General features: G+C 38.0%; 1 protein-coding gene across 1 annotated transcript in view; it reads right to left on the reverse strand.

Annotated features, from left to right (window-relative positions):
* LCA5 (lebercilin LCA5) overlaps nucleotides 1-12252 on the reverse strand; it is a 34366-nt gene extending 22114 nt beyond the window's left edge. Inside the window, exons 1-2 of the mRNA XM_055137056.1 lie at nucleotides 12118-12252; nucleotides 3869-4236 (exon numbers count right to left, since the gene is read on the reverse strand). Coding sequence (XP_054993031.1) covers nucleotides 3869-4058 — 190 coding nt within the window. The 5' untranslated portion in view covers nucleotides 4059-4236; nucleotides 12118-12252. The remainder of the gene's footprint in view (nucleotides 1-3868; nucleotides 4237-12117) is intronic.
* Nucleotides 12253-24899: the final 12647 nt, after the last annotated feature.

A 24899-nucleotide genomic window follows, 5' to 3' on the forward strand; every position in this document is an offset into this window, starting at 1 on the left:
TTCCCAGCGTCCCATATGGTCCCCTGAGCAAGTTGATTGTTAAAGCCCTCTAACTACTGAAACAAAATAGCAAATTTATTTTAATATAGATTTAAACTTTTTAAATAAAGTGTTTCAATTTGTATAAAATCTTGTTTACTGAACAGTTTTATACAGAAAAGTCAGATTTGAAATGACTAATAGTTTTCTTTGTAATCACATTTATGTGTAGTTTCCATCATTCTAGGACATGACTGCATATTTTATAATAGCAAAGAGCTACCAGTATCTTAGTTATCTTAGAATGTTGTAAAAAAAAGAAATTGAAATTATGAATATTGTCATTTAAAATGGGAATAGTGATGTTATAATATGTAATACATACATATAATTTTATATTTGATAAAGGTATTAAAAAGAAAATAGATTGGGAATGGTTTTTAAACCATTTTCTTTTTAAACCAATTTTTTTTAAATATGAAATTAATTTTTCTATAATCGCTTAATTCCACATACCCAAAATATTATTGCAGTGTAGTCAATATAAAATGAGTATGAAATATTCTGCATACTTTAAAAGATTAAATCCAGAGTGAATTTCAGTTATGGCATACATTAGTTTAGACACCAAAACTGCAGATTTTTTATTAGCCATTTATGGGTAGGTGTGTGCTCTACTAGGTGGCATAGTTCCAAAATTGCAAGTAGGTGTCTCTTCATTCACCTTCATTACTTCCTTTTCTGTATTTAAGAATTTATAGAACTGAATCTTAAATAAATCCATAACCAATAAATACCCTTTAAAAGACACACTCTTTTAAGTGAAACTTCATTATGTTAAATTATAAATATGTTTTCTTATTTTAACTTGTGGTTGGTGAGATGAATAGGTGAAAGCTAGATTTTCTAGTTTTTCCATTAAAAAAAATTCAGGAATGCATTTCCTTCTTGAGAAAGTAGTAATCCTGAAGATTTAAAGTTTATTTTTCTCAATTGTGGCAGACTTCAAGATGCCTCTTTTAAAGTTCAGCTTCAGAAGCTGGAGTGATAGCACAGCGGGTAGGGCATTTGCCTTGCACGTGGCCAACCCAGGTTTGATTCCCAGCATCCCATATGGTCCCCTGAGCAGGGTCATTGGGTGTGACCCAAAAAGAGAAAAAAAAGAAAAGAAAAGAAAGTTCAGCTTCATTGTATACTGAGACTTAAGCTCAAGGAAATTTTGTTTTTTGTTTTGGGTTTTTTTTTTCTTTTTGGGTCACACCCAGCGATGCTCAGGGGTTACTGCTGGCTCTGAACTCAGGAATTCCTTCTGGCGGTGCTGGGGGGCAGGGACGCATATGGGATGGGAATTGAACCCAGGTTGGCTGCATGCAAGGCAAACGCCCTACCCACTACCCACTATGCTATTGCTCCAGCCCTACATTTATTCTTAAGTCTTGTCACACTGGTGATTGTGAAAGTGACTCAAAAGAAATTAGGAGTTCTGTGCAAAATTAAAATCAGCAAACTCCTGCAGTATTGGGTTACTGAGAATGTAAAGAATGTTTTCTTTATTGTGTTCTTCCCCCAAAGAGCTTATATAAAGAAGATAAAATGTAAGCAAAACTCCAAATTAGAATTCTTTCTTTAGATTTCTAAGTACACAGGATTATGCATCAGAAAACTAGACGAGGAGAAGAAATGTATTAACACCCTGGCACCCAACAGTCAACAAACTGTCCTCCCTCTCCTCTTCTCTGCTCCAGCCTATATAACTGCTTCCTGCCATTGTACAGGCAATTGAGTTCTCCAGATCATGAGTCCCCTTGCTGATAGAGGAGTCTTTTCTGGTCGCCTCATCTCTCAATAGATTGGTACCCTTGAGCACTGGGAGAACCACACCTTCAAGGTGTAATTTTTAAAGACTGAGTAGTTGTATCTTAGTTTAAGTTTAGCAGGATTAATTTGATTTTGTTGGTTGGTCTAAGGCAGACAAATTAGCAGATTCTAATTTAAGGAAAAATGCAAAACAAAAAAAAAGTACAAAAAGACAAAAAATTCTGACTGAAGCTGGAACTGTCTTTCAGAGTTTTTTTCTCAATTATCTTCTCAAAAAAGTTCTGACTCATTAATTGGTTATCCACCTAAACAGCTTCAGAGGGAAAAGGGAAAATCAAGTATTCCTACCAATAATTCCCTATGTGTATAAATTATTTCTGGAAATGAATAGGGGTTTTCTAAGGTTCAAGGCCAATGTCTGTTGTTCTTAATTAGAGATTTGCTCTCAACCACAAAATCATATTATGATCTCTACCACAAAATCAAAAGTCCATAATAAATGAGATTTGATTTTTAAAGAAAGGGAAGGGGAGGGGAAGGAGAGAAGGAGAAAGGAGAGGGGAGAAGAGGCAATTTGACAAAAGTATTGTCATTTCTGTGAAATTGTATCAAGGGGTCTTGAAAGGACTGCTTTCATAAAGAATATATGTTCCTGTGGATTTTAAAATAGTATTGTGCAAAGTAAACATTTAGAAAGGGAAACTAAATTATACACTTGCTTAAATCTTTTCAATGACTGATCTATTCATTGAAAAAGACAATCTACAAGCATAGGATTTGAAGAGGTTTGTGACCTGGACTATTTTACTTTCCACCTCCCAATTTTACCACAATCTGCCTTACAGTCTAAAGTATAAAGCTATTGCTATAACTATAATTCATTTGACACATATTTCAATGATCTTGACTTACTTTTCTATGGTGTACTTGTAGACTATACAGATTTTGTGACTAAGTATACTGATCTTCCTTGACCAAGGAATTATTAAGTTGAAGAAGGTTTTGGAATATTATCTAGTCAAATATATATAAATATAGAAGTTGAATATGTATTATGTTTCACAAGTAAAAATATTCTGATGATTAATTTGATTTCCACTTTAGCAGTTTCAGAGAAACAGATTGACAGTTCCAAGTTCCAAACTGCATTTTTAGTTTTAACTTAAACTTTTGTAGTAAGCATCCCTAAGTAATTCTATGTTATTTAACAACTTAATATCGATGTTTTTACTTTTAAAAAGTTGAAGATAAAATACAAACCTTTTGACTTTTCTGTATAGTACCTCAGAACCCCCACCAAAAACCCAAAATAAGAAGCTGTAGGATAACATGGGGTTTGTCCTTTTAGCCTTGCCGAAGAGAACTTAGTTTACCTTAAAGCAATGTCATTCTGTATGAGCACAGTAAGAGATGTATCAAACTTAAAATTTGGTTCTTCCTGAGGACATTCCAGACCACAGTCCTCAGGCCAGGTTAGTCTCCCTAACCCCAGCAGGGTCCTAATCTCATCGTTACTTTTGGATCATGACAGCATTTGTCTATGACCACGCTCTCAACTTATAGTTGAGTATTGTGGTGCTTTGGCCTGGCCCATTTCGATGCCAGGGTAGCTCACAGCTTGCCCTGGGTCCCTCGTCAGGACCCTGCTTTTGGGATGCTAGGAACTAAGGGCAACTGAGTTGAAAAAGCAATGCCCGGGAGTAAATATTATTGGAGTCAATCGGCTCCCAAGTTACAAAGCATAACATTAACTGTCTTCCTGTGTCCATACAGAAAGGACATTGCTCTAAGGTAAACTAAGTTCCCTGGGGCAAGGCTAAAAGGACAAACCCCATGTTATCCTACAAGAAGCCATAGTTCGAGTTTTCTTTTCTGAAGCAGACTTAGAATAACAAATGATAACATATATACCATAAGTAACATTTATACAAAAATTTTATTTTAAAATTACCTTATTAAGGATATAACTCAGCCCATTTACAAAAATATAATATTTACAGTAATAGATCAGCTTTATTCAAACAAGTTTTCTTTCAACATCGTAGATTCATTGGACTCTTTAAATGCTTACCTTGGGGTACAAGCACTTGTTTATGTGAAATATGTCTTTTAATACTTGCAGGTGAATAGCAATTGACCAGTGATGACTGGTCAGAAGACTTTGGCAGAGTAGATTCAAATTCAGATGAATAGTAATAGTCATGATGTTTATCTGACTTACAGTCTTGATCAGAATCTGAATTTCTTGTTCTTTCCCCCATTGTTATAAAAAATGGTCTCTAGTCATATATCAGATTCTCTTCTTCAGGAAAATTATGAGAAATCTGAAGTACACTTTTTACAGACTTCAGATATTAATGATAAAATTCTGTGGAATTTCTCTTTTTCTACATATCAGTAGTTCACAATTCACATTAGAACCAGAAGATACTTTTCCCCCTACAATTAAAAAAGGGGGAGGAAAACTCATCACATAGTTACAAAATAGACTTCTATAGTTAATTACAATTAAAAAATACTATAAGTAAAATAAAATTAATTATTAAAAAATTAGTTTATATATTATACATACATAACATATAGATATAGATACATATATTGACTATAGCTTGAGAAAAGATATGCAGACTATCAGGGTCTAAAGAAGTAACATTAAAATACCTAACATAAAATTTTTCTTAATAATTATTGACTGAATTTAACTTGAGTCTTAAGATTTTTAAATGCTGGTTTTTAATGATGAATGATAATCAAACTATGAAGCTTTTTTTATGGTTTGGTTTTTGAGGTGGAAGAGGAAGTGGTAGTAAAGAATAAGCCATACTAATAAGAAAAATGAAAAATATACAACTATATAAAACATGCAGAAATATTTAACAAAACTGAAAGCACTAGAAAAATAGCATGCATGACAGAAAAATAGTTACTATACTATACCCAACCTAAGAAACCCAACCTAAGAAAACCGAAAGTTAAAATTTAAATGGGAAAAATATATGACTTAAAGATAACAATAGAAAATAATAGGCCTGAAAAAATAATTGTCACAGGGGCTAGAGATAGCACAATAAGCTGGAATGCATGCTTCTCATGTGGGAAGCCCGGGTTCAATACCCAGCTCCATGTGGTCCCCTGATCCCCACCAGGAACAACTGCAAAGCACTCAGCAGAAGGAGCTTCTGAACCCCAAAAACAAACAAAAAATTTAACCTCATATACCACTTTAAAATGTATTAAAGCATCAAAAGTCTTTTAAAATAATGATCACTGTTGCCAAAATCTCTACCACGAAAAAATACATAGTTTGGGGAACAAAAGTTGGCAAGATGTATCAACACTTAAGTTATGCATTTAACCTGTATACAAACCCAACTCGACTCCTGATGCCAAGAAAGTTATTCTAAAGATGAAAAATGTATGCATAAATGTTTAATGTAGTAATTTTTGGGTGTTTTTTTTTTTGGACCAGGGTTTAATCCTGGTTGCACTCAAAGATCACTCCTGGTGTCACTTGGGTATCATTACTGGTTGTCAGGGATAGAACGCAGGCTAGCTACATGTAAAGCAAGCACCCTACCCACTGTACTATCTCTCCAGTCCCAAATATAGTTAAGTTTTTAAAGGAAGTAACCAAATTCTATTGCAGAGAATTGTAAAAATAAATACTGCAGCCAACGTCATAAGCATTCACCAGAAATCACGGGGGTGGGGAGGTGGGGGGGAGGGTTATTGAATCACCCCGAGATACACAACTACAAAGTTGTTCATAATTGACTTTCAGTCATATAATGTTCCAACACAGGTCCCTTCACCAGAGTACATTTCCCACCACCAGTGTCTCCAGCTTCCCTCCAACCACCCTCTAAGCCTGCCTCCCTCCTCTCCCCTCTTTTCTTGCTCCCTCACACTCTCCCTCTCCCTCTCTCTCTCATCCTCTCTGCTCTCTCCTCTCTCCCTCTGTCCTTTCCTCCCTCCCTCCCTCCCCCATCTCTTACTCCCCCCTCCCCCGCTTTTGGGCATTATGGTTTGAAATACAGGTAGTAAAAGGTTACCATGTGTATTCTGTTACCTAAGGAAGTCTGATAAGAAAAAATTGTCAATTATAGTAAAAGAAAATATTCAAATTGATACATTATGAGCTCAACATCCATTCACTGTAAAAATACTAAAAATAGAAGCATTCTTTCCAGCTGAACATAAAAATTAAAAAGAAATTGCAAAGGGATATGTATACAGCAAAATAGTGCATGTGTAACACTATAGCACTGTAGCACTGTCCTCTGGTTGCTCATTATTTGCTCGAGTGGGCACCAGTAACGTCTCCATTGTGAGACTTGTTGTTATTATTTTTGGCATATCAAATATGCCACAGGTAGGTTGCCAGGCTCTGCTGTGTGGGCGGGATGCTCTTGGTAGCTTGCTGGGCTCTCCGAGAGGGACAAAGGAATCAAACCCGGGTCGGCCTCGTGCAAGGCAAACACCCTACCCGCTGTACTATCACTCCAGTGTATGTGTACGAAAATTAAATTTTAGATGATTCTCTCAATATATTTATTTGTATTCACTAGTGAAATGAAATTGAATTACTTTTATAAGTAGAATGATTTCTTTAAACATTTGGAATAAAAATGCCACATGTGAAATGAATGTTATAATGAGGAAAAAAAGACACAAAAAGCAATACTACTAGCTTTTATTACAGCATTATAGGAGTGGTGAAAGTCTCAACCAATCAATCCAAATATCAAGATGGTGCTAGCAACACTGGCAATAAACAAGCAATAAACATCCACACAATTAAGCTTAGTACTATGAAGGTATTAAAAGAATAAGGGCTCTTATCTGTATACTTTCTCCAGTAGAGTGAAAGAAGTAAAGTTACAGTGGTGAGTTTATATATATATAAATAATACATATTTTATATTATATATAAACACACGTTGCAATATATATATATATGTCCATTTTTTAATGATGGACACCTGAAGGTAAATGTTTCATTATTGCTATGCTATTCCCATTTGAAAAATGTGTTTTGGGGGCTGAAACAGCAGCACAGCAGGTAGGGTACTTGCCTTGCACATGGCCTGTCCCAAATCCATTCCCAGCACTATATTTGGTCCCCTCAGCCCCACCAGGAATGATCCCTGAGAACAGAGGAGGAAGTCCTGAGCACTTCTGGCTGTGACCCAAAACAAAAGCAAAAATAGGCAGAAATAAAATTCGTAATGAGCTAGTAATTGTGTAAACTGAATGCTGGAGACTTGAAACTTCATTAGAATAGAATCTACTTATGTATCTAAAATATTCCTCATAAGGCAACTTTTAAAACAGCAAAAGGATAGAGGAGAAAAAGAAAAAGAAAAAAATAATAAACTTGGGATTTTGTTTTTACTTCTGCTAAATTAATACCTGGCATTCTTAGGCTCTTACAAGTAGCTAGTGGTCCCTGAAATCAGTAATTTTAAAACAATACCTAAAAACTTATAAAACAAGGGACAGGGATGTAACTCAGTGATAGAGCACTTGCCTTGTACGTCTTAGGCCTGGATTTGATCTAGAACATCACCAAAAAAATTAAGAACCAGTCTGAATCTTTCATTCTATAATCATGAAATTTGAAAATGCGCATTAAACAACAACAAAAAAAACATAGATTAGAATAATCATGTTGACTCTACCACTTATTAGCTATAGAAATCTGGAAAAGTCACCAAATTTCTCAATTTGAATTTAAATCTCATTATAAATTTATCTATAGAATGGAAATGATACAATACCTTCAAAAACTGTGAACTATAATTCAATAATGCTCACATATAAGCACCCAGTAAATATCAACAATTATACTGACATTTCTTATAAAATGAGCATTTTACAAGTAATATTCCTTGTCAAGAACTTTTCATTTTTAGCCCAATCTTATAAAGATTTAAGATATGGTTTAGTAAGTATTGTTTCTTTTTATGTGTGCATAGCAGAACTAACTCTTTACAACACTTGATGGAAAGGTAAGAATTCAAACAACAAAATTACCTCAAGTATATTCACATAGTTAAAAATGAGTGAAGGAGGAGCAATTTGTCTCATTCTCCATCTCCTGTTCCATGGGAAAACTGTTTCAATGACTTACATTTTTATGCTTTATACTATTTCTTGATTAACAATTTTAAATCATTAAAGATGAGGGTTTAACTCATTCCTCATTTAGAAGGGTTGTAATATACAATTATATGTACTTTGGAAGCTTTTTTTCCCCTTAAAATTCCTGCCTTTTAAACTCTTTTTTATTATTGTAGTAACATTAGTTTAAAACTGTGCTCTTCAACTACTGGTTAAAGGAGCAGTACCAGCCTGCAGGTGTAGAAAGGTTCAAAACTACTGATTCACCATAACTGCCAGTCTTTGGATCAGTATGTATGACAGACACCACTGACAGCTATAAAAAGGCTGAAGAATATTGATTTTAAAAATTCTATAGGTTTCAAATATATGGCATTACAATTTGGTGACATTTTAATCACCATTAAAAATTTCTACCACCATACAATTGATTTTCTTTATTCATCATACCTTCTCCAACCCTTTCCCCAACTCTGGTAAACATTTTTTGCCTAAGAATTTATTTTTAGATTTAGAAACCTTTGCTGTTTCTTGTGTGTGGCACAACTAAAGTATACACCACACTAAAGGTGTGAAACTCCAAAAAAACACGGGTGCAAGCACCACAACTGAAGGAGTGCAAACTATGATGAGTGCGATGGCCATGTATGCCAGAAACCACAAACCATCGTTACAACACTGAAAACAAAGAAGGGAAGAGAAGGGAAAGGGGAAAGGTGAAAAAAAGTTTTAAAGCAAAAATAAATGGGGCTGCATAAAAAATAACTTAAAGGTATTGTGAAAGAAACCATTGTTAAAACAAAAAGGCAACTTTCTGAATGTGAGAAGATAATTGCAATCCATACATTCAAGGGATTAATATCTAATATATATATATATAGAGAGAGAGGTCATACAACTCTCAACAAAAGTGCAATCAAATGGGAGTATCTGAATAACCACTTCTCAAAAAGAGACATAGAGATGGCAAACAGCACATGAAAGAATGTTAGGAAAATACAAATCAAAACTACAATATACTCTCACTATCTTTGAGAATGGATTATATCAAAAAGAAGAAACAAAATGCCAGTTAGAGTGTGGAGAAAAGAAATACTTTGGGTCATAATGCAAACTAATAGTCCCTATACAAAGGAGGAAAATATCCTTACTGTTATTTTCTGGCAGTTTCTCATATTTCTATAGCCTGAAATTCCATTCTTCCTCTTAAAGACATTTTCCTTGGGGACCAATGATTTTATATGCTAAATTAATCCATTACTTTATAGATTGATTGCTTTGCTGTTGTTCTGAAATTACACTTAATACAATTTTTTTGACTCATTTTACTGGCCCATATTCTTAAAAAGGATTCTGGGCCTATGTGGGACTATGGGACTATAAAAAGGTTTATAGTCCATAATAATGTTCCGGACAGAAATATTCTGAGTGCTTTAATGCCTAAGAATATTCTTTATTTTGTCCTTGTATGGTAGTTTCCATAGGTTCTGAACTATAGATTGTCATGTTCTTTCAGAACTTTGGAGACATTGCTCATCTGAACCCTCAGAGCTATTTGAAACATGTCAGTTATCCTATGATTCATTATTCAGTTTGTGAGTTTTCACTATGTAACAGCAGTGAACAACAAAAAATAATTTGTGGTTGTATAAATCTGTATGTAAGAAATGTACTTCAGCTAATTCTCATAATAGGTTATCCACTTTTTCTCTCTCTCTGGGAGCTTTTAGGATTTTCTCTCATTTTATACTAAAATTTCACAATGAGCCCAGGCAGGGATCTTTTTTTCACTGATTCTTTTGCCCTTTTGTCTTCCTCTTCATTTAATTGCAAACTTTATCTTTAAGCATTAGGAATGTTCTTTTCTGATAACTGCTTTTATCTTCTTTGAAATTTCTACTGTATAAAGAACTGACTTGCATTGTCTTTTTCTATTTTCAAGATTTATTCAATTTATCGTCTAAATCATCATTTTTCTAAATCTGTGTGGTTAAATTTCCAATAAATCCATCTATTGGCTTTTAAAATAATTATATACTTGCTTTATTTAGGTGTTATAGTTTCATTTCTTTGAGAACACTAAACTTCATCCAATTAAGTATTTAAGGTCTCTTCTAGTCTAAGATTCTCTCAGTTTACAAGGTATCAATTAGTCTTACCTTAGTCTTACCTTCAGGTTTTTGTTTACCAACTGCTTTATTTCCTTAGAAGGAAAAAGGTAATTTTGGCTATTGTCAGAACTTAAAGGTTGTGTGTGTGGGTGGGGATGCAGGGCATTAAGGAATTACCAGCACAAACTCTGAGGAAAACCTGCATTCTGGGTCTCTAAAAAAAAAAAAGTCCCCAATAGTATTGAATCATCTTCCAGATCCCCAGGTTCTAGAGTTTCAATAATGCCAAAGTACTGTTGATTTCCTGCCATTTCCCTGTATTCAGCACTTTTTTATAACGTGTACAGCAGCTTGGCTATCCGTGTTGCCATCAGAAGAGCTCAAGCAAAAGACAACTGTTGATGAGTCCAATTAAAATAAACATGAAATATCTCTAACACACACAAATTAAATAACTGGATAGGATATAAAGATGAAAATAATACTAGTGCATTTAAAAAGTTTCTCTTCTATAAAGGCGGGGAAAGTAAATAATATGTAAAACCAAGCCAGGGCACTTGCCTTGCACATGGCTGACCTGGGTTCAATCCCTGAAACTGATGTAGTCCTCTGCCAGGAATAATCTGAGTGTACAGCCAGGAGTAAGCACAGCCAGGTGTGTTTCCCTCCACCCTCTGCCCCAACCCAGAAAAAAAGCATATGTAAATAAACGAAAAAAAGTAAAACCAAGAAAGGTTTTTTTTCCTCTCCTCTACTTACATGTCACAGAACATTCTTAAGCATTCCCTTAGCCGGTTAAATTTATTTCCAAAACGCCTACCGTTGTTTTAAATCAAACTAGACTTTTAAGTATACTTTCTTAGACTCTACATCCGATCACAATAAAATGCCAAAGTTAAATTCAAGACATAAGAATCGGCTTTTTTATTCGGATTTTAGGGCGCTATCCCAGCAGTGATGTGCTCAGGGTGAAACCCCTGGCTCCAGCATGCCAAGCCAGTGCTCCAGCCCTTTGACCTACCTCTGGGCCTCATAATCAGCTTCTTTTAAGCAGCACTTTGATACCAAATTAAAACATTTAAACTACAGTATCCGCAAAGTTGTCAATATCAAAATAATAATAATAATAACAACGACGACGACGACGACCAAATAAAGACACCAGACATTGTTACTATTGATGGTTAATCATCTGTCCAAGCGGAAGTGTCACGGAGACGGTCTGAAAGTGTGGGGCGCGGGGACAGGATGCCTGCGCAGTCAGCACCGCCCCTCCCAGGTGAAGAGCAGGCGTGAGAGCAACTGCTTCTAACCCCTTCTCTCTCCTCTTCCCTCCATCCGAGCAGGTACAGGGTTCCGGCCCGGGATCAACCAGTCTTCCCAGCCCTAATCCCGGTCCTGATCTCCTAGAGGAACCCGTACTCCAGACTCCGCGAAAAACTGTTCAGCCTCGTCTCCACCTTGAGCGCCCCCCCCCTCCACACCCCCCCCCACACACACACCCGGCCCCCAGCACACGCGCGCTTGGGTCCTCTTCTGTGTTGAAGACCCTCGCAAGTAGGTCTTCCTCCCGCCGTCCAGTTCGGACCCGCAATGTCAGTAATTCATTCATTTTCTCTCTTCCTTCTTTTATTCTCTCTTCTCTTTTCTCTTCTCTCTCTCCTCTTCTCTACTACCCTCTGTCCTCCCTCTCTCCCCTCCCCTTCTCTCCCTCTCCCTCTTCCTCTACCTGTCTGTCTCGGTCTCTCCCTCCCTCCTCCCTCTCCCTCCTCCCCGGGCTCCCACCCCCCGACCCCGAAACGGCACCCCTCGGCCTCCAGTCCACCGTCCCGCCTGGTCGGCCACCTTCTATCCCTCCCCGCCCGGCCCTTGCCCCACTGCCCATCTCCGATGCCCGGGATCCTCCATCGCCAGCCCGTCATCTTTTGCGCTGGAACCACTCGGTCCAGAGGCCCCCACGCAAGTGACAAGCCCCCAGTGCCTCGGGTCCCCGGCCCCAACTCCACCACCCCGCACCTCCCTCCACGCCCACCCCAGGGCGCGCCACCAGATCGTCCCGCGTCCTCAGGGCCGTCCCTCCGCTCACCCAACTCGCTTCAAGGCCGTCGGGAGGGGAATCATAGCTTCTGCAGAGGGTGAGGAGAGGAGCGAAATTTCAACACGGTCAGAGGTAGGGGCGGGGACCAAAGCTCGAAGGCCTCGGCGGCGACCTCAGCTCCAAGGTAACGGAGGCGGAGACCCAGACTGCACCGCGGGACGCCGGCAGCCAATGGGCGCCTGCCTCTGAACTCCCATTGGCCTTTATCGCCAGATGGCTCTTCCTATTGGCTTCGGTGGAGCTGGAAGGCGGGACGATAAATTACGGAGAAAGACGGGCATTGGTCGAGCTACAGAATATGGAAATCGGTACGGAGCCGTTCAAGTTGGGACTCGTTAGCAATTGTGCCTTCGAACTTGGAGCGCTGAGCTTGCGGACCCGAGCTGTGTTCGGATGGGTGGGGGCGGGGGAGAGGAGGTGAGCGGTTCGTGAAACGAGTTCTAGAGATCGATGTTTTGATATTCATAAACAGTAGCAATAAGTCTCTCAACGAGAGACGTTACTGGTGCCCGCTCGAACAAATTGATGAGCAACGGGATAACAGTGATACTCACGAAATGGAGATTCTCTGGAAACTCACCGGGCCGAAAATGGTCTCCGTTCCTTTGCAGATCGTTTGGCTTTGAGTTAGAAAGAAGTGATAGCCACCGCTCTGTTTTAGTCCTGGAATTGCTTTGCGGAGAATACGGGATTCGTATACTACGGCTCTGGGCTCGAGATTGTGGCGGTCTCAAAACAGTGCCTCCGTAGAGTTTAGCTTTAATGGGATTTTCGGGTTTTAGAATGGGTTTAGATCGACTGACATCTGAAACATTTGCACCTGATTTTTACAAGGGAAGTGCCAGGGTGTGTCTCGGGTACCTAGTGAGAGCGGTTGTGTGATTTATTTTCCCTTAAAAAAAAAATGTTATGGTGCATGAAACATATTCATTGCAGGAAGCAAACACGGTAAAAAGAAAATCCTCTTTAGTGAAGGTTAAAGCTTCTGAGTTTTTGGTTTATTGAAAATGAACCTAACAATACTCCGCTATTCTCCCATTATTGATTTCTGGAGCGTGGCGTTTTGGTTTTGTTGTTTTGTTTTAAATCTCCAGTCTGTAGAGAAGACAGTTCTTGAATGTAAATGTGTTCAAATCAATTTTCTGACATGATTTATGGTAATTCCGTTTCTTGCTTGACCTAGTTTTCCAACTCTGCACTATTTCAAAGCTTTTATTTTTGTCCTGTCAATATGTCTGACTCCAATTGCAGGCTAACCCACCTAAACAAAACCCCAATTAAATGTAATTTTCTGAATGTGCCCAATAAAGGTAGAAGAGAGCAGTCATCCGTTAGTGAAAAATTAAGGCGAGCAATCTCTGAAATTGTGCTGAAATAGCTTTTTGTACGTTTTTTCTCTAATGCTCTTTTTGAAATGCTCGCTGTTTCTTATTATTGACTCCCTTATATTTACCACTGTGTGGTTTAAATAAGCACACCGTCAGATTGCTTTTAAAGGACTGTGCTATAAACATGAAAAACAGGCTGTATTTTTGGAGGAGGGAGAGATGCTATTTCCCTACAGTCCTTGGGGTTGCTAGCACTAAAGCTGAGGATGAAAAGAGTGTTTATTCGATTCTATGAGTTTGCTCCACAGACTATCTCATTCCAGCTTTATGATTCTGGACAAGTCTTGTGAGTCATTTTTAATACTGAAGGAACCAGGCAGAGAGCTTAAATTACCTACCTAAGGATACTAATGATTACTCATGCTTGAGAGAAATCTTGAATTTGAAGGTTTAAAGCCAACAGCTAATACAGAACAAGGAAGTAATTAATGGTTTGCATGCACCATATTTTCAAAATCTTTACTGTGTAGCTTATATTCATTCTTCATCTCGGCATGACAGATACTATAGATGTCTTGATTGTGGGGATTGAGGGGCATGAATTTATACACCTGTATAAGTAAAAGCCAGTTTATTGTCAAACTAATTTTAAGTTTACCCAAACATTTGAGATAAGAATTTCCTAAGCCTTCATATGTTTGAATATTTGGATAACAGTATTTCTAAAATCATACCATTTTCCATTTCATTTCACTATACACTACATAGGATTCTGCATTTCAAGGGAAAAGCAAGAAAAAATTTAAGTCTTCAATTATAGTCTGCCTTTTGAAATTATATTTAACAGGAGCAATAGTTCTAATTATTTTTAAAGGCATTTATTAAATAAGTTATTTTAATGATCATTAAGCCTTTTTAAATTTCTTAAATATTAAAATATTTAGATTAATTTTACAATACCTCAATATTTGAGGTATTACTACCTGAATGTTCAGATTTTACAGAACTTTCCTTGCCTCATGCAATGATACACATATTATTAAGTAAAATTTTCCTAGAAATACTTACCACTCCAATTATTCCCACTTTCCTTATAATAAAGCTAAATAATTTGGACTATTTGTAAAATATTTCATGACAGTAATGACAAAATAACTAGCAGATTTTCCAACTATATACAAACCAGAAATCGTAATGACTATAATTTATTTTTATTAAAATATAAATAGTCATTTCTTGGAAAGCACAATAATATAATTGTCATTAGTCAAAGAAATTATTGTTCAGAAGTTCCCAGAGTTAAAAAGTGCCTGCACCCAGATTCAAGAGGCCCACAGGGTCCAGCCATAAGAGATCCAAATTAAAACACTCTAACACACATCATAATCAAAATGACAAAAGCCAGGGACAAATAAAAGTGTTGAGAGCAACAAGATCAAAGAAAGAAATTACTATATAGGAGCATCATTAATATTAATAAAGGATTCATCAAGTGAAACTCCCTGGCCAGAAGAAAGCAGAAGAAAGGAAATAAAACTTGGAGTAGAAATTAATGAATTGGAATCCAAAACAAACAAACAAAAATAACCCACAAAAGATCAATGAAAACAAGAGCTGGTTCTTTGAAAGAATAAGATCAACAAACCACTAGTGAGACAAAGAAAGGTGTTGCACCACTAGGACAACCCCTGAGCAACTTACCAGGAGTAGCCCCTGAGCACCACCACATAGGGTCGCCCCCAAAGTGAACAAACCCCCAAATCCCACTGCTACTTTTCCACATTGAAATAATATCCTTTAATTATGACTTGATTAACAGATAATGAACAGGTAGATATTTCTGATCACTTGAAATATACAGGCTATTTTGTTAGTGGAGAAAAAAATCATTGAGATGTTTATTAATAATTTTTGTTTTATAATTAACTCAGTAATGGCTTCTGAATTTCATGGCGTGTGAGCAACAGAAAAGCAAAAGAAGTGGCAGTGGCAGCGTGTGGACTTGAGTGTTCGGTGGCCGAGAGCCGTTCCCCTGGCTGACCCACAGTGACAGACGGCGGAAGGACTGGGCAACAGAGAAACAGGGTCCCAGGCTGGTTGGTAGTCAGTTTATTTCTCTCTCCTGCCCAGTGTAGTCAGATCTCTCCCCTAACAGCACAATCATAGTCATAGTTTTGGTCGTAGTCCCAGCCATCATAGTTCCACCATCCTAGTCTCCTCATAGACCTCAAAGACCTCTACTTTGTTATCTTCCTCTTTCCCCTTACAGCATAGTTATATAGAAATCATGAAGGGTGGGGGACACAGAGGTGGGCTTGAACACTGTCAAAACAACAGAGGTAAAACCACTCCTTCAGGGTAAATTCCAGATTAATTCAAGGACAAAATCTCATTTGAGGGTTCAGCACTCCAGACTACTAGGAGATCGACTCAAGGGCAGGATTCCATCTAGGGTGTATTGCTTTCTCTTTTCCTCAGCTAGTAATCCACTAGCTGATAGTAAATTTTCTTCTTATATTTCTAGTCATTTTGTATCAACACAGTAGCACTGTAACACAGTTCTTCCATATTCATTAATTTGCTGAAGTGGGCACCAGTAATGTCTCCATTGTGGGACTTGTTGTTACTGTTGTTGGCATATCGTAAACGCCACGGGTAGCTTGCCAGGCTCTGCCATGCAGGCAGGACACTCTCAGTAGCTTGCCGGGCTCTCCAAGAGGACGAAGGAATCGAAGCTGGGTCAGCCGCATGCAAGGCAAACAACCTACACACTGTGCTATTGCTCCAGTCCATCAACACAGTAAGACATATACTATGCTTAAAGGTTGGCTCTTTCTGGGGACATCTCACTATATATCCCAGACTATAGTCCTCACACCAGGTTCCTTTTTCCTAACCTCAGCAGGCTCCTTATTCGGTTACTTCTTTTTGGGTCATGACAGAGTTTGCCCCATGACTATGCTCTTAACTTATACTTATGGTACTTAGCTTGTCTCCTTTCAATGCCAGGGTAGTTTATAGCTTGCCCAGGGTCCATCCAGTCCCTTCATCAGGAGCCTGCTTTGAAGTGCTAGGAACTAAGGGTAACTGAGGCTTAAGTAAATATGGATGGATGCCCAAAAGAAAATATTATTTCAGAGTCAATTAACTCCCATGTTAAAAAAGCATAGCATCAACTGTCTTCCTGTGTCTACACAAAAAGGACATTGCTAAACCATGCAAGTGACATAAAGGAAAGAGAAAAGCAATGTAGGATTATGAGTGCTTGTCGGAATTAGGTGTGCTTCAGGGGCACTGTTGGGGAGTAGCTCAATAAACCTAAACTCCCTGTCGGAGGGACAAGGATAACTCAATGTTATCCAACTATGATGTTTTATTTTTGTGAAACAAACAAAAAATAAACTATTTAAGAAATAGGGGGGAGAGAGAAGAGGGAATTTCATAGAAAATAAAATAAAATTTTACACACCAAACTGGAATGTGAGCAATTCCAGAAAAAGTCCACACATTACTTGCTCTGGGGCTTTATCGAGAGAAAATTACTTTTTTGCATAATTTTTATTGCTTATTGTTTTAAGGGAATTTTATTTTGCATAAAAAGAGCTACCCATGGTGCCTGGTGCCGGAGTGTTAGCACAGCAGGTAGGGCGTTTGCCTTGCATGCAGCCTACCCAGCCTACCCAGTTCGATCACTCGCATCCCATATGGTCTCCCCAGCACCGCTAGGAGTAATTCCTAAGTGCAGAGCCAGGAGTAATCCCTGAGCATCTCTGGGTATGACCCCAAAAGAAAAAAATTCATATGTATAAACTTTTCCTTAACTTTTAAAAAAAGCTCGATTAAACAAAAAGACATGTACTATGTATTGATTTATATTATTGAAGAAACTAAAACCAAACTTGATTCCAAGTGTGGTTGAATCCAAGCATCAGTGTTATTTGGATGCATCCTATTGCTTGAATGTACAGTAAATGTGTGTTGCCTTTTGGGAAAGCAGGCAAGCTTTCACTGCCACATAGAATTACCAAAACTCCAACTTTCATTGTATTTCCCTAGCATCCTCATTGAAAAAAGAACACTTTTCTAATTGGACCAGCAGAAATCCTACAATTATGTGATTGTGCAGCATTGACTAATCAGTGTAGTCAATTGGTGGCTGGATGAGGGAGAAGCAGAGGACATATGTTCAAATCACCTGAATTTTCATACTCTCACAGAACGTTGTGGTTCTCAAAGGAAAGTGGAATATTGATGCTGAAAAGAAGGAATAGATAAAGCTAACCAATATTCTACAAAGTAATGATGCTATTCAAACATGTTCACAAATCAGGTATGGTGACCTTGTTTTTTTTTTTAATTCATTTAAGAAAAACACATATAGCTGGAGTGATAGTACACTGGGTAGGATGTTTACCTTGCACGCAGCCGACTGGGGTTCGATCCATAGTATTCCAAATGGTCTCCCAAGCACCGCCAGGATTAACTCCTGAGTGCAGAGCCAGGAGTAACTCCGAAGCATTGCTGGGTGTGACCTGAAAAGCTAAAGCACTGTAGCACTGTAGCACTGTCGTCTTATTGTTCTTAGATTTGCTGGAGTAGGCACCAGTAATGTCTCCATCGTGAGACTTGTTTCTGCATTGGGAGACTTGTTAAAAAAAGCTAAAAGGAGAGAGAGAGAGAGAGAGAGAGAGAGAGAGAGGAAGAAGAAAAGAAAAATACGTATTCTGTTTCCCCCTCTGCAAATTCAGATAAGATCAATTGGATGTTGATCTTTTGACCCCACCCCCACCCTTGCTTTATAATACACCCACAATTAAAATACTTTCATGAATTTGGGGGACTTTTTAGAGAGTGACTCATGCTAACAAACACATCTACCTTCAGTTATAATTCCTTCTAGGAAAAACAGCAGGATGACTCCTCCCATATCTGTGGTGGTTCCATCTAACCTTAGTTCATGGTATTTTTGTTATAGGAGACTGAGCTAAGATAAATAATATGCCCAGATGTTTTATTTAATCTAGGAAACCATGCTTCATTTCTCTTGTCATATGACACATAGTAGAGTCATATGACACATGACTCACATACATGTCAGGGGATGTATGTGAGTAACAGCAGCAATGTTATATTCAGATACTATCTTCTCCAACAGTTCTTTAAGAAAAATATATTTGAGACTGCTGCCGAGATGTGACCCCGGGGGCCGCACGCGTGTGCGGCTCCTCCGCAGCTGCACCCGCATGAATCCAGACCCAGATGAACCAACTACAACATGGACTGCTCTTGCAGATTGTTTCCAGCCAGAGAACTAAGCCCGCCCGGGAGGGGAAAGGTATTTCTCTCTCTCGCCTGTCCCTTCCCGGGGATGAAGGGCGTGGGGACCGCCATATTATGATGACCACAGATGGGGTTTACAAGCTTGCAATGATCGAATATCTGGAAGAAATCTCCCTGGACTTAGTTGTTAAAGTACAGTAGCGGCCAAGCGACCTCATTTCTCTTCACAACAGGTCTGACTCTAGTGGGGTGCTCCTAATAATAATGGTGAGGTTTGTGTTGAAATATTGAATGTAACCAAAGTAAATAGAAAGTAAAGTGAAATTTATCAGTTACAAGGCGGGGGGGTGCGGGGGTGGGAGGGATGGTAGGTGTACTGTGGGTTTTTTTTTTTTTGTCTTCGGTGGTGGGATATGGGCACTGGTGAACGGATGGTTTTTTTCAGCATTGTATGAATAAGACTTAAGCCTGAAAGCATTGTAATTTTCCACATGGTGATTCAATAAAATAAAATTTTTTAAAAAAATAAAAATATATTTGATAAATCTATCTTCTCCTCAGTATTTACCAGGAGTCTGAGTCTATGGCTCAAGCTATTCCTGATGCATATAAATAACATAGCTGCAATTTATGTGGCTAAACATTGAGGCTAATGAGATGTGGATTCAGAGCACATACAGACTATAAAAATGACTGAATGAATATGCTCATTCAGTTTTATAACCTGCACTATTACTTTACCTCCTTCCTATGATACACTTGAAAATTATAAACACAAAAGAAAAAGAAAAAGCTACAAAACTTGTTACCTTCAAGGGAACAACTAACACAATAATGACCAAACAAACATTAGTTTTATATAACCTTAAATTTGTGGACCATTTTGTATGACCACACAGTCTTGTATCACCTTAAATTTGTGGACCATTTTGAAGAACTTTTCACAAAGATTACCTATTTTATTTATAAAAATATAACTATAATTATAATAGTTATAACAGATATGACAGTTATATCTCTGTTGAAGGTGATAAGGAAGAGAAACTAGTACATTATAACCTGTTTAGTGTAAACACATATTAATGCATACACACATACAGGTATCTTCTGAGGGGCTTCTGATGAATCCCTCAGGCATTTCTGAAAAAGCCTTGGAAGAAGTCATCTCTGAGATACTTTTCATTTAAAAATCTGTGGAAACAATTTTACTTGACTAAGAATTGACTAAATCTTAGCCAATGTTTAGTTTAAGATTGACCCTATAGAAAGTAGTGCTGATTTTGACGTAAGTACATTGGTATTTAATTCACATCAGTTTGTTGACATTAGTCTCAGAGGGGACGGGTTGCATTTCCCTCCCTGACCCGAGCAGAGCCTCAACAGTTGAGGACCTCTGGAACCCAGCCACGGCCATGCTCAGAGCCACTCTCCACACATTCGGAAGAGCCTCATGCATGGGGGAGTCGATGGAGGAACTCAGGTGTGTGGGACTGGGGCAGAGATCTCCAGGGCTGCTCAGATTGGAACTGGGCCTCTTCCATCCCCATTTTCCAATAACTAGGCAGTCACACCCAGAAACTGCCCCCAGCTCTGCGTAATCCAATCAACGGCCAACATCCAGAGACTATAAAACCAAGTTCCTGGAAGACATTTTATAGCCTAGTTCTCCCTCTTGGAGATCCTGACAAGCTACCGACAATCTATTGCCCGGTCAAGAGAGCCTGGCAGAAAGAAAGAAAGAAAGAAAGAAAGAAAGAAAGAAAGAAAGAAAGAAAGAAAGAAAGAAAGAAAGAAAGAAAGGAAGGAAGGAAGGAAGGAAGGAAGGAAGGAAGGAAGGAAGGAAGGAAGGAAGGAAGGAAGGAAGGAAGGAAGGAAGGAAGGAAGGGAGAGAAAAAGAAAGAAAGAAAGAAAGAAAGAAAGAAAGAAAGAAAGAAAGAAAGAAAGAAAGAAAGAAAGAAAGAAAGAGAGAGAGAAAGAGAGAGAGAAAAAAAGAAAGAGAAAAAGAAAGAAAGAAAGAAAGAAAGAAAGAAAGAAAGAAAGAAAGAAAGAAAGAAAGAAAGAAAGAAAGAAAGAAAGAAAGAAAGAAAGAAAGAAAAAGAAAGAAAGAAAGAGAGAGAGAGAAAGAAAGAAAGAAAGAAAGAAAGAAAGAAAGAAAGAAAGAAAGAAAGAAAGAAAGAAAGAAAGAAAGAAAGAAAGGAGGGAGGGAGAAAGAGAGAAAGAGAAAGAAAGAAAGAAAGAAAGAAAGAAAGAAAGAAAGAAAGAAAGAAAGAAAGAAAGAAAGAAAGAAAGAAAGAAAGAGAAAGGAAGGAAGAAAGAAAGAAAGAAAGAAAGAAAGAAAGAAAGAAAGAAAGAAAGAAAGAAAGAAAGAAAGAAAGAAAGAAAGGAAGGAAGGAAGGAAGGAAGAAAGAAAGAAAGAAAGAAAGAAAGAAAGAAAGAAAGAAAGAAAGAAAGAAAGAAAGAAAGAGAAAGAAAGGAAGGAAGGAAGAAAGAAAGAAAGAAAGAAAGAAAGAAAGAGAAAGAAAGGAAGGAAGAAAGAAAGAAAGAAAGAAAGAAAGAAAGAAAGAAAGAAAGAAAGAAAGAAAGAAAGAAAGAAAGAAAGAAAGAAAGAAAGAAAGAAAGAAAGAAAGGAAGGATTGGAAAATAAAACTCAACTTAATGAAAAAAAAAAAACAAAAAGAGCCTGGCAAGCTCCCCATGGCGTATTCATATCCAAAATACAGTAATACATATATAAATACCTCTCGGAGAGCTCGGCAAGCTACCAAGAGTATCCCACCCACACAGCAGAGCCTGGCAAGCTGCCCGTGGCGTATTCAATATGCCAAAAATAGTAATGATAGGTCTCATTCCCCTGGCCTTGAAAGAGCCTACAATCATTGGGAAAGATGAGTAAGGAGAGGCTGCTAAAATCTCAGGGCTGAGTGTAATAGAGATGTTACTGGTGCCTGCTTGAGTAAATCGAAGAACAATGGGATGACAGTGATACAGTGATACAGTATATTGGTATGTAACTCACATCGTTTGACACCAGTATTTAACTCACATTTAATCACATTTTACATATATTTTAGCAGTGTTTTGAGATTTTACAGTAGGACTAGTAGCTTCTCCTCAAAACAGTTCCTTATACAAAAAATCTAATTACCTAATAGAGGCAGAGCTGCCCTGCAAAGTTGAAGTAGTCATGAGGAGATGCAACCGTTTCAACTCATTATGTTTCAAATATTTTCCAGAAGTGCCATCAGTGTAAACCAAACCAGACTTGTCTTTAAAAAAAAAAAAAAAAAACAATGAAAGCTTAAGCCCAGCTTAATTCCTTCATCAGATGAAGGACTCAATGCCCAGTTAAGTTTAGTTAGTATTAGAGTTAGTTTAGAACCTTGTAGCTGATATGCTAGAGCTTCCTAGCTCTAGCTAGGAGACAAATGTTAGGGCCTCATAAAATTTTCAAGTCAGTTCACTTCATGGATAGCTGGAAGCCAGCCAGGTGAAAATGTTTACAACACAGACATCAGAACTTGCTACTTTTCAGGGCTTTCCTATGCAGAACAGATCGCTAAGCCTTGACAAGCTCACAATTGAACCCAGAGTTTCTGAGTCTGTATACAATGAGTAGCTGTCTGAACGGACACAATGTATTTTTTTAAAAATTTTATCACCATCTGGAAAGTTACAAAGTTCTCAGGTTTATGTCTCAGTTATACAGTATTCAAACACCATCCCTTCAGCAGCGCCCATATTCCACCACCAAAATCCCCGGTATACCCCCCGCCCCCCACCCCAACTGTATAACTGATGAATTTCACTTCATTTTCTCTTCACCTTGATTACGTTCCATATTTCAACATAAAACTCACTATTGTTGTGGGAGTTATACCCCAAAACAATATAACCCTACTAAGGAGGCATTTGATAATTAGTTTTCCATTAAAAGAGTGTATGTTGGGGCTGGAGTGATAGCACAGCGGGTAGGGCGTTTGCCTTGCATGCGGCCGACCCGGGTTCGATTCCCAGCATCCCATATGGTCCTCTGAGCACCACCAGGGGAGATTCCTGAGTGCAGAGCCAGGAGTAACCCCTGTGCATTGCCAGGTGTGACCCAAAAAGCAAAAAACAAAAAAAAAAACAAAAACAAAAAACAAACAAAAAAAAGATTGTATGTTTTCAGGTTTTAGAAAAGGTCTCGCGGCCGCATCCCAGTCCCGAATCCCGGAGCCGTGTTAGTTGCAGCTCAGTGTCGCCAGGGCCCCATCTGGAGAAGGTGTGCTGGCTGCACCTCCTCCTTCCGGCTCCCTGGTATTGTTTATGTGTTAGGGTGGAAAGGTTCCAACACTTGATATGGTCCTCTGAGACTCTCCAGACATGACCCATGAGCACAGAGCCAGGGGTAAGCTCTGAGCACCACCAGGTATAACCCCCCAAAACACAAATAAATAGAATTCTTTCCCTCAATATTTACCAGTTCCTACTGTCTGGTGGATCTCTTGATTATTTCAAGCAGTTATTTAAAGTTTTCAGCAACTCTAAGAATTGATCTGCAGTATTAGGTGAGACAGAGAAATACAAACTTTAGAATATTAGTTAAAATTAAAGCCTAAAAACATAAGCCACAGAGAACATAAACTGTGGAAACTGCCATGTGAGTAGCATGTGATCTGAGACACCTTCCCTCTTGATATCACTCTGGATCTATTTCTAGCTAAAGGTCAGCGTAAACAACTGCAGGTCTCTAGGATTCTCCATTGGCCCCTACATTCCATTGTATTTAATCCTCCCAACTGAACTTCTGACTCATCTTCTTAGCAATGACCGCTTCTGCCCCTCCTCCTTAGGCCCCTTTTCTTCTGGTCTTTGTAGAACTGCCCTGGCTCTCCTTTCTGGGCCTGTTTGGGCCTGCTTGTGATGTCAGGTGCTTGCACTTGGCTGTCCTTTTGTCTCCATGGTGATGGTTGAAAAAAATTAGCTGCTTGCAGTGATTTGAACTTTAATCCATTCAAATGAAGCATGCTTTATTACTTTGATAGTCCCCTCTCCCCAGTACTTAAAGATCACCGGGTCTTGAATTATTCAAAATGAATTAACATTTTCTTTTCCTTTTTTTTTTGAAACTTTATACCTTAGTTCAAATAATCTCCATTGATCTTAACACCTGAACATTTTTCCTTGTGAATAGGTAAATTATTTCAGAAATATGATTCTAAAAAAATAGTTAAAGATGCTTCATACTAAATATATTTAAGTATTAAATTTAGGATTTAGCACAGGGAGAGTATAACCAAAATTGTGAAACATGTATGAAAAATAGTGCTGCCTCAAATGGTGTTCAATTAATGCCAGCGCTGCTTGAAATGGTCTTTGTGGTCGATAGGTGTAGAGTTAAATAATCATTGTCAATTCTTCCTGAATCCAGGAAAGCGGAAATCTCAACCTGGTAGCAGTCTTCAACACCACTTAAATCTTGATTGAGCTTAAAAAAAGAAATACACAGACAAGAGAAAGTTTTTTGCACATACCTTGGCAAGCAGTAGCTTTTAGTTAAAATAGAATAATTATCAATTTGCATAATTTTGTTTTATTTATAAATTACATGTATTTTTCCAGTGGTGTAAAGTTCCTTATCTCAAACAATTATGTAACCAATACTAATAATGATACAAATAGGAAAATCATAACGGTAGTGCTCACAGGGAGCTCTGTGCTCACAGGAAACTCCATCTGTGGTACAGTCAACAGCCGAGATACTGCATCTTCTGGGTGCAGCTGGGGAGACAGATTCACTACTTTTTTTTAAGGTCTCAATTACTTTACTTGTTTCCTGCTTCTGGTCATTCAACGATGAGTGAGCATATTTTGAGGAAAATATTATTACATTAAAATATAGGGTAGGAAAATCTTGGAGACAGAAAGGAGAATAGAAATAAATAACTAGAGCATGAAGAGAGGGATGAATGAGAAGTTCAAATGAATAAAGAATTTTTGTTTGAGATGCTGAAAAACTTCTGGAAAGGGACAGCGTTGTAGTTATACAGCCTTCTGAATATATTTAATGCATTCCATTTTACATTTTCATTGTTACAATTATAATTTTGTACATTTATATATATTTGATCATAACTTATACAATGTTGGAGTTTATGACTGTTATCCTTGATGAGAAAGGTT

Source organism: Sorex araneus, chromosome 4, assembly GCF_027595985.1.
Source record: "Sorex araneus isolate mSorAra2 chromosome 4, mSorAra2.pri, whole genome shotgun sequence".
Classification (NCBI taxonomy): Eukaryota; Metazoa; Chordata; class Mammalia; order Eulipotyphla; family Soricidae; genus Sorex; species Sorex araneus.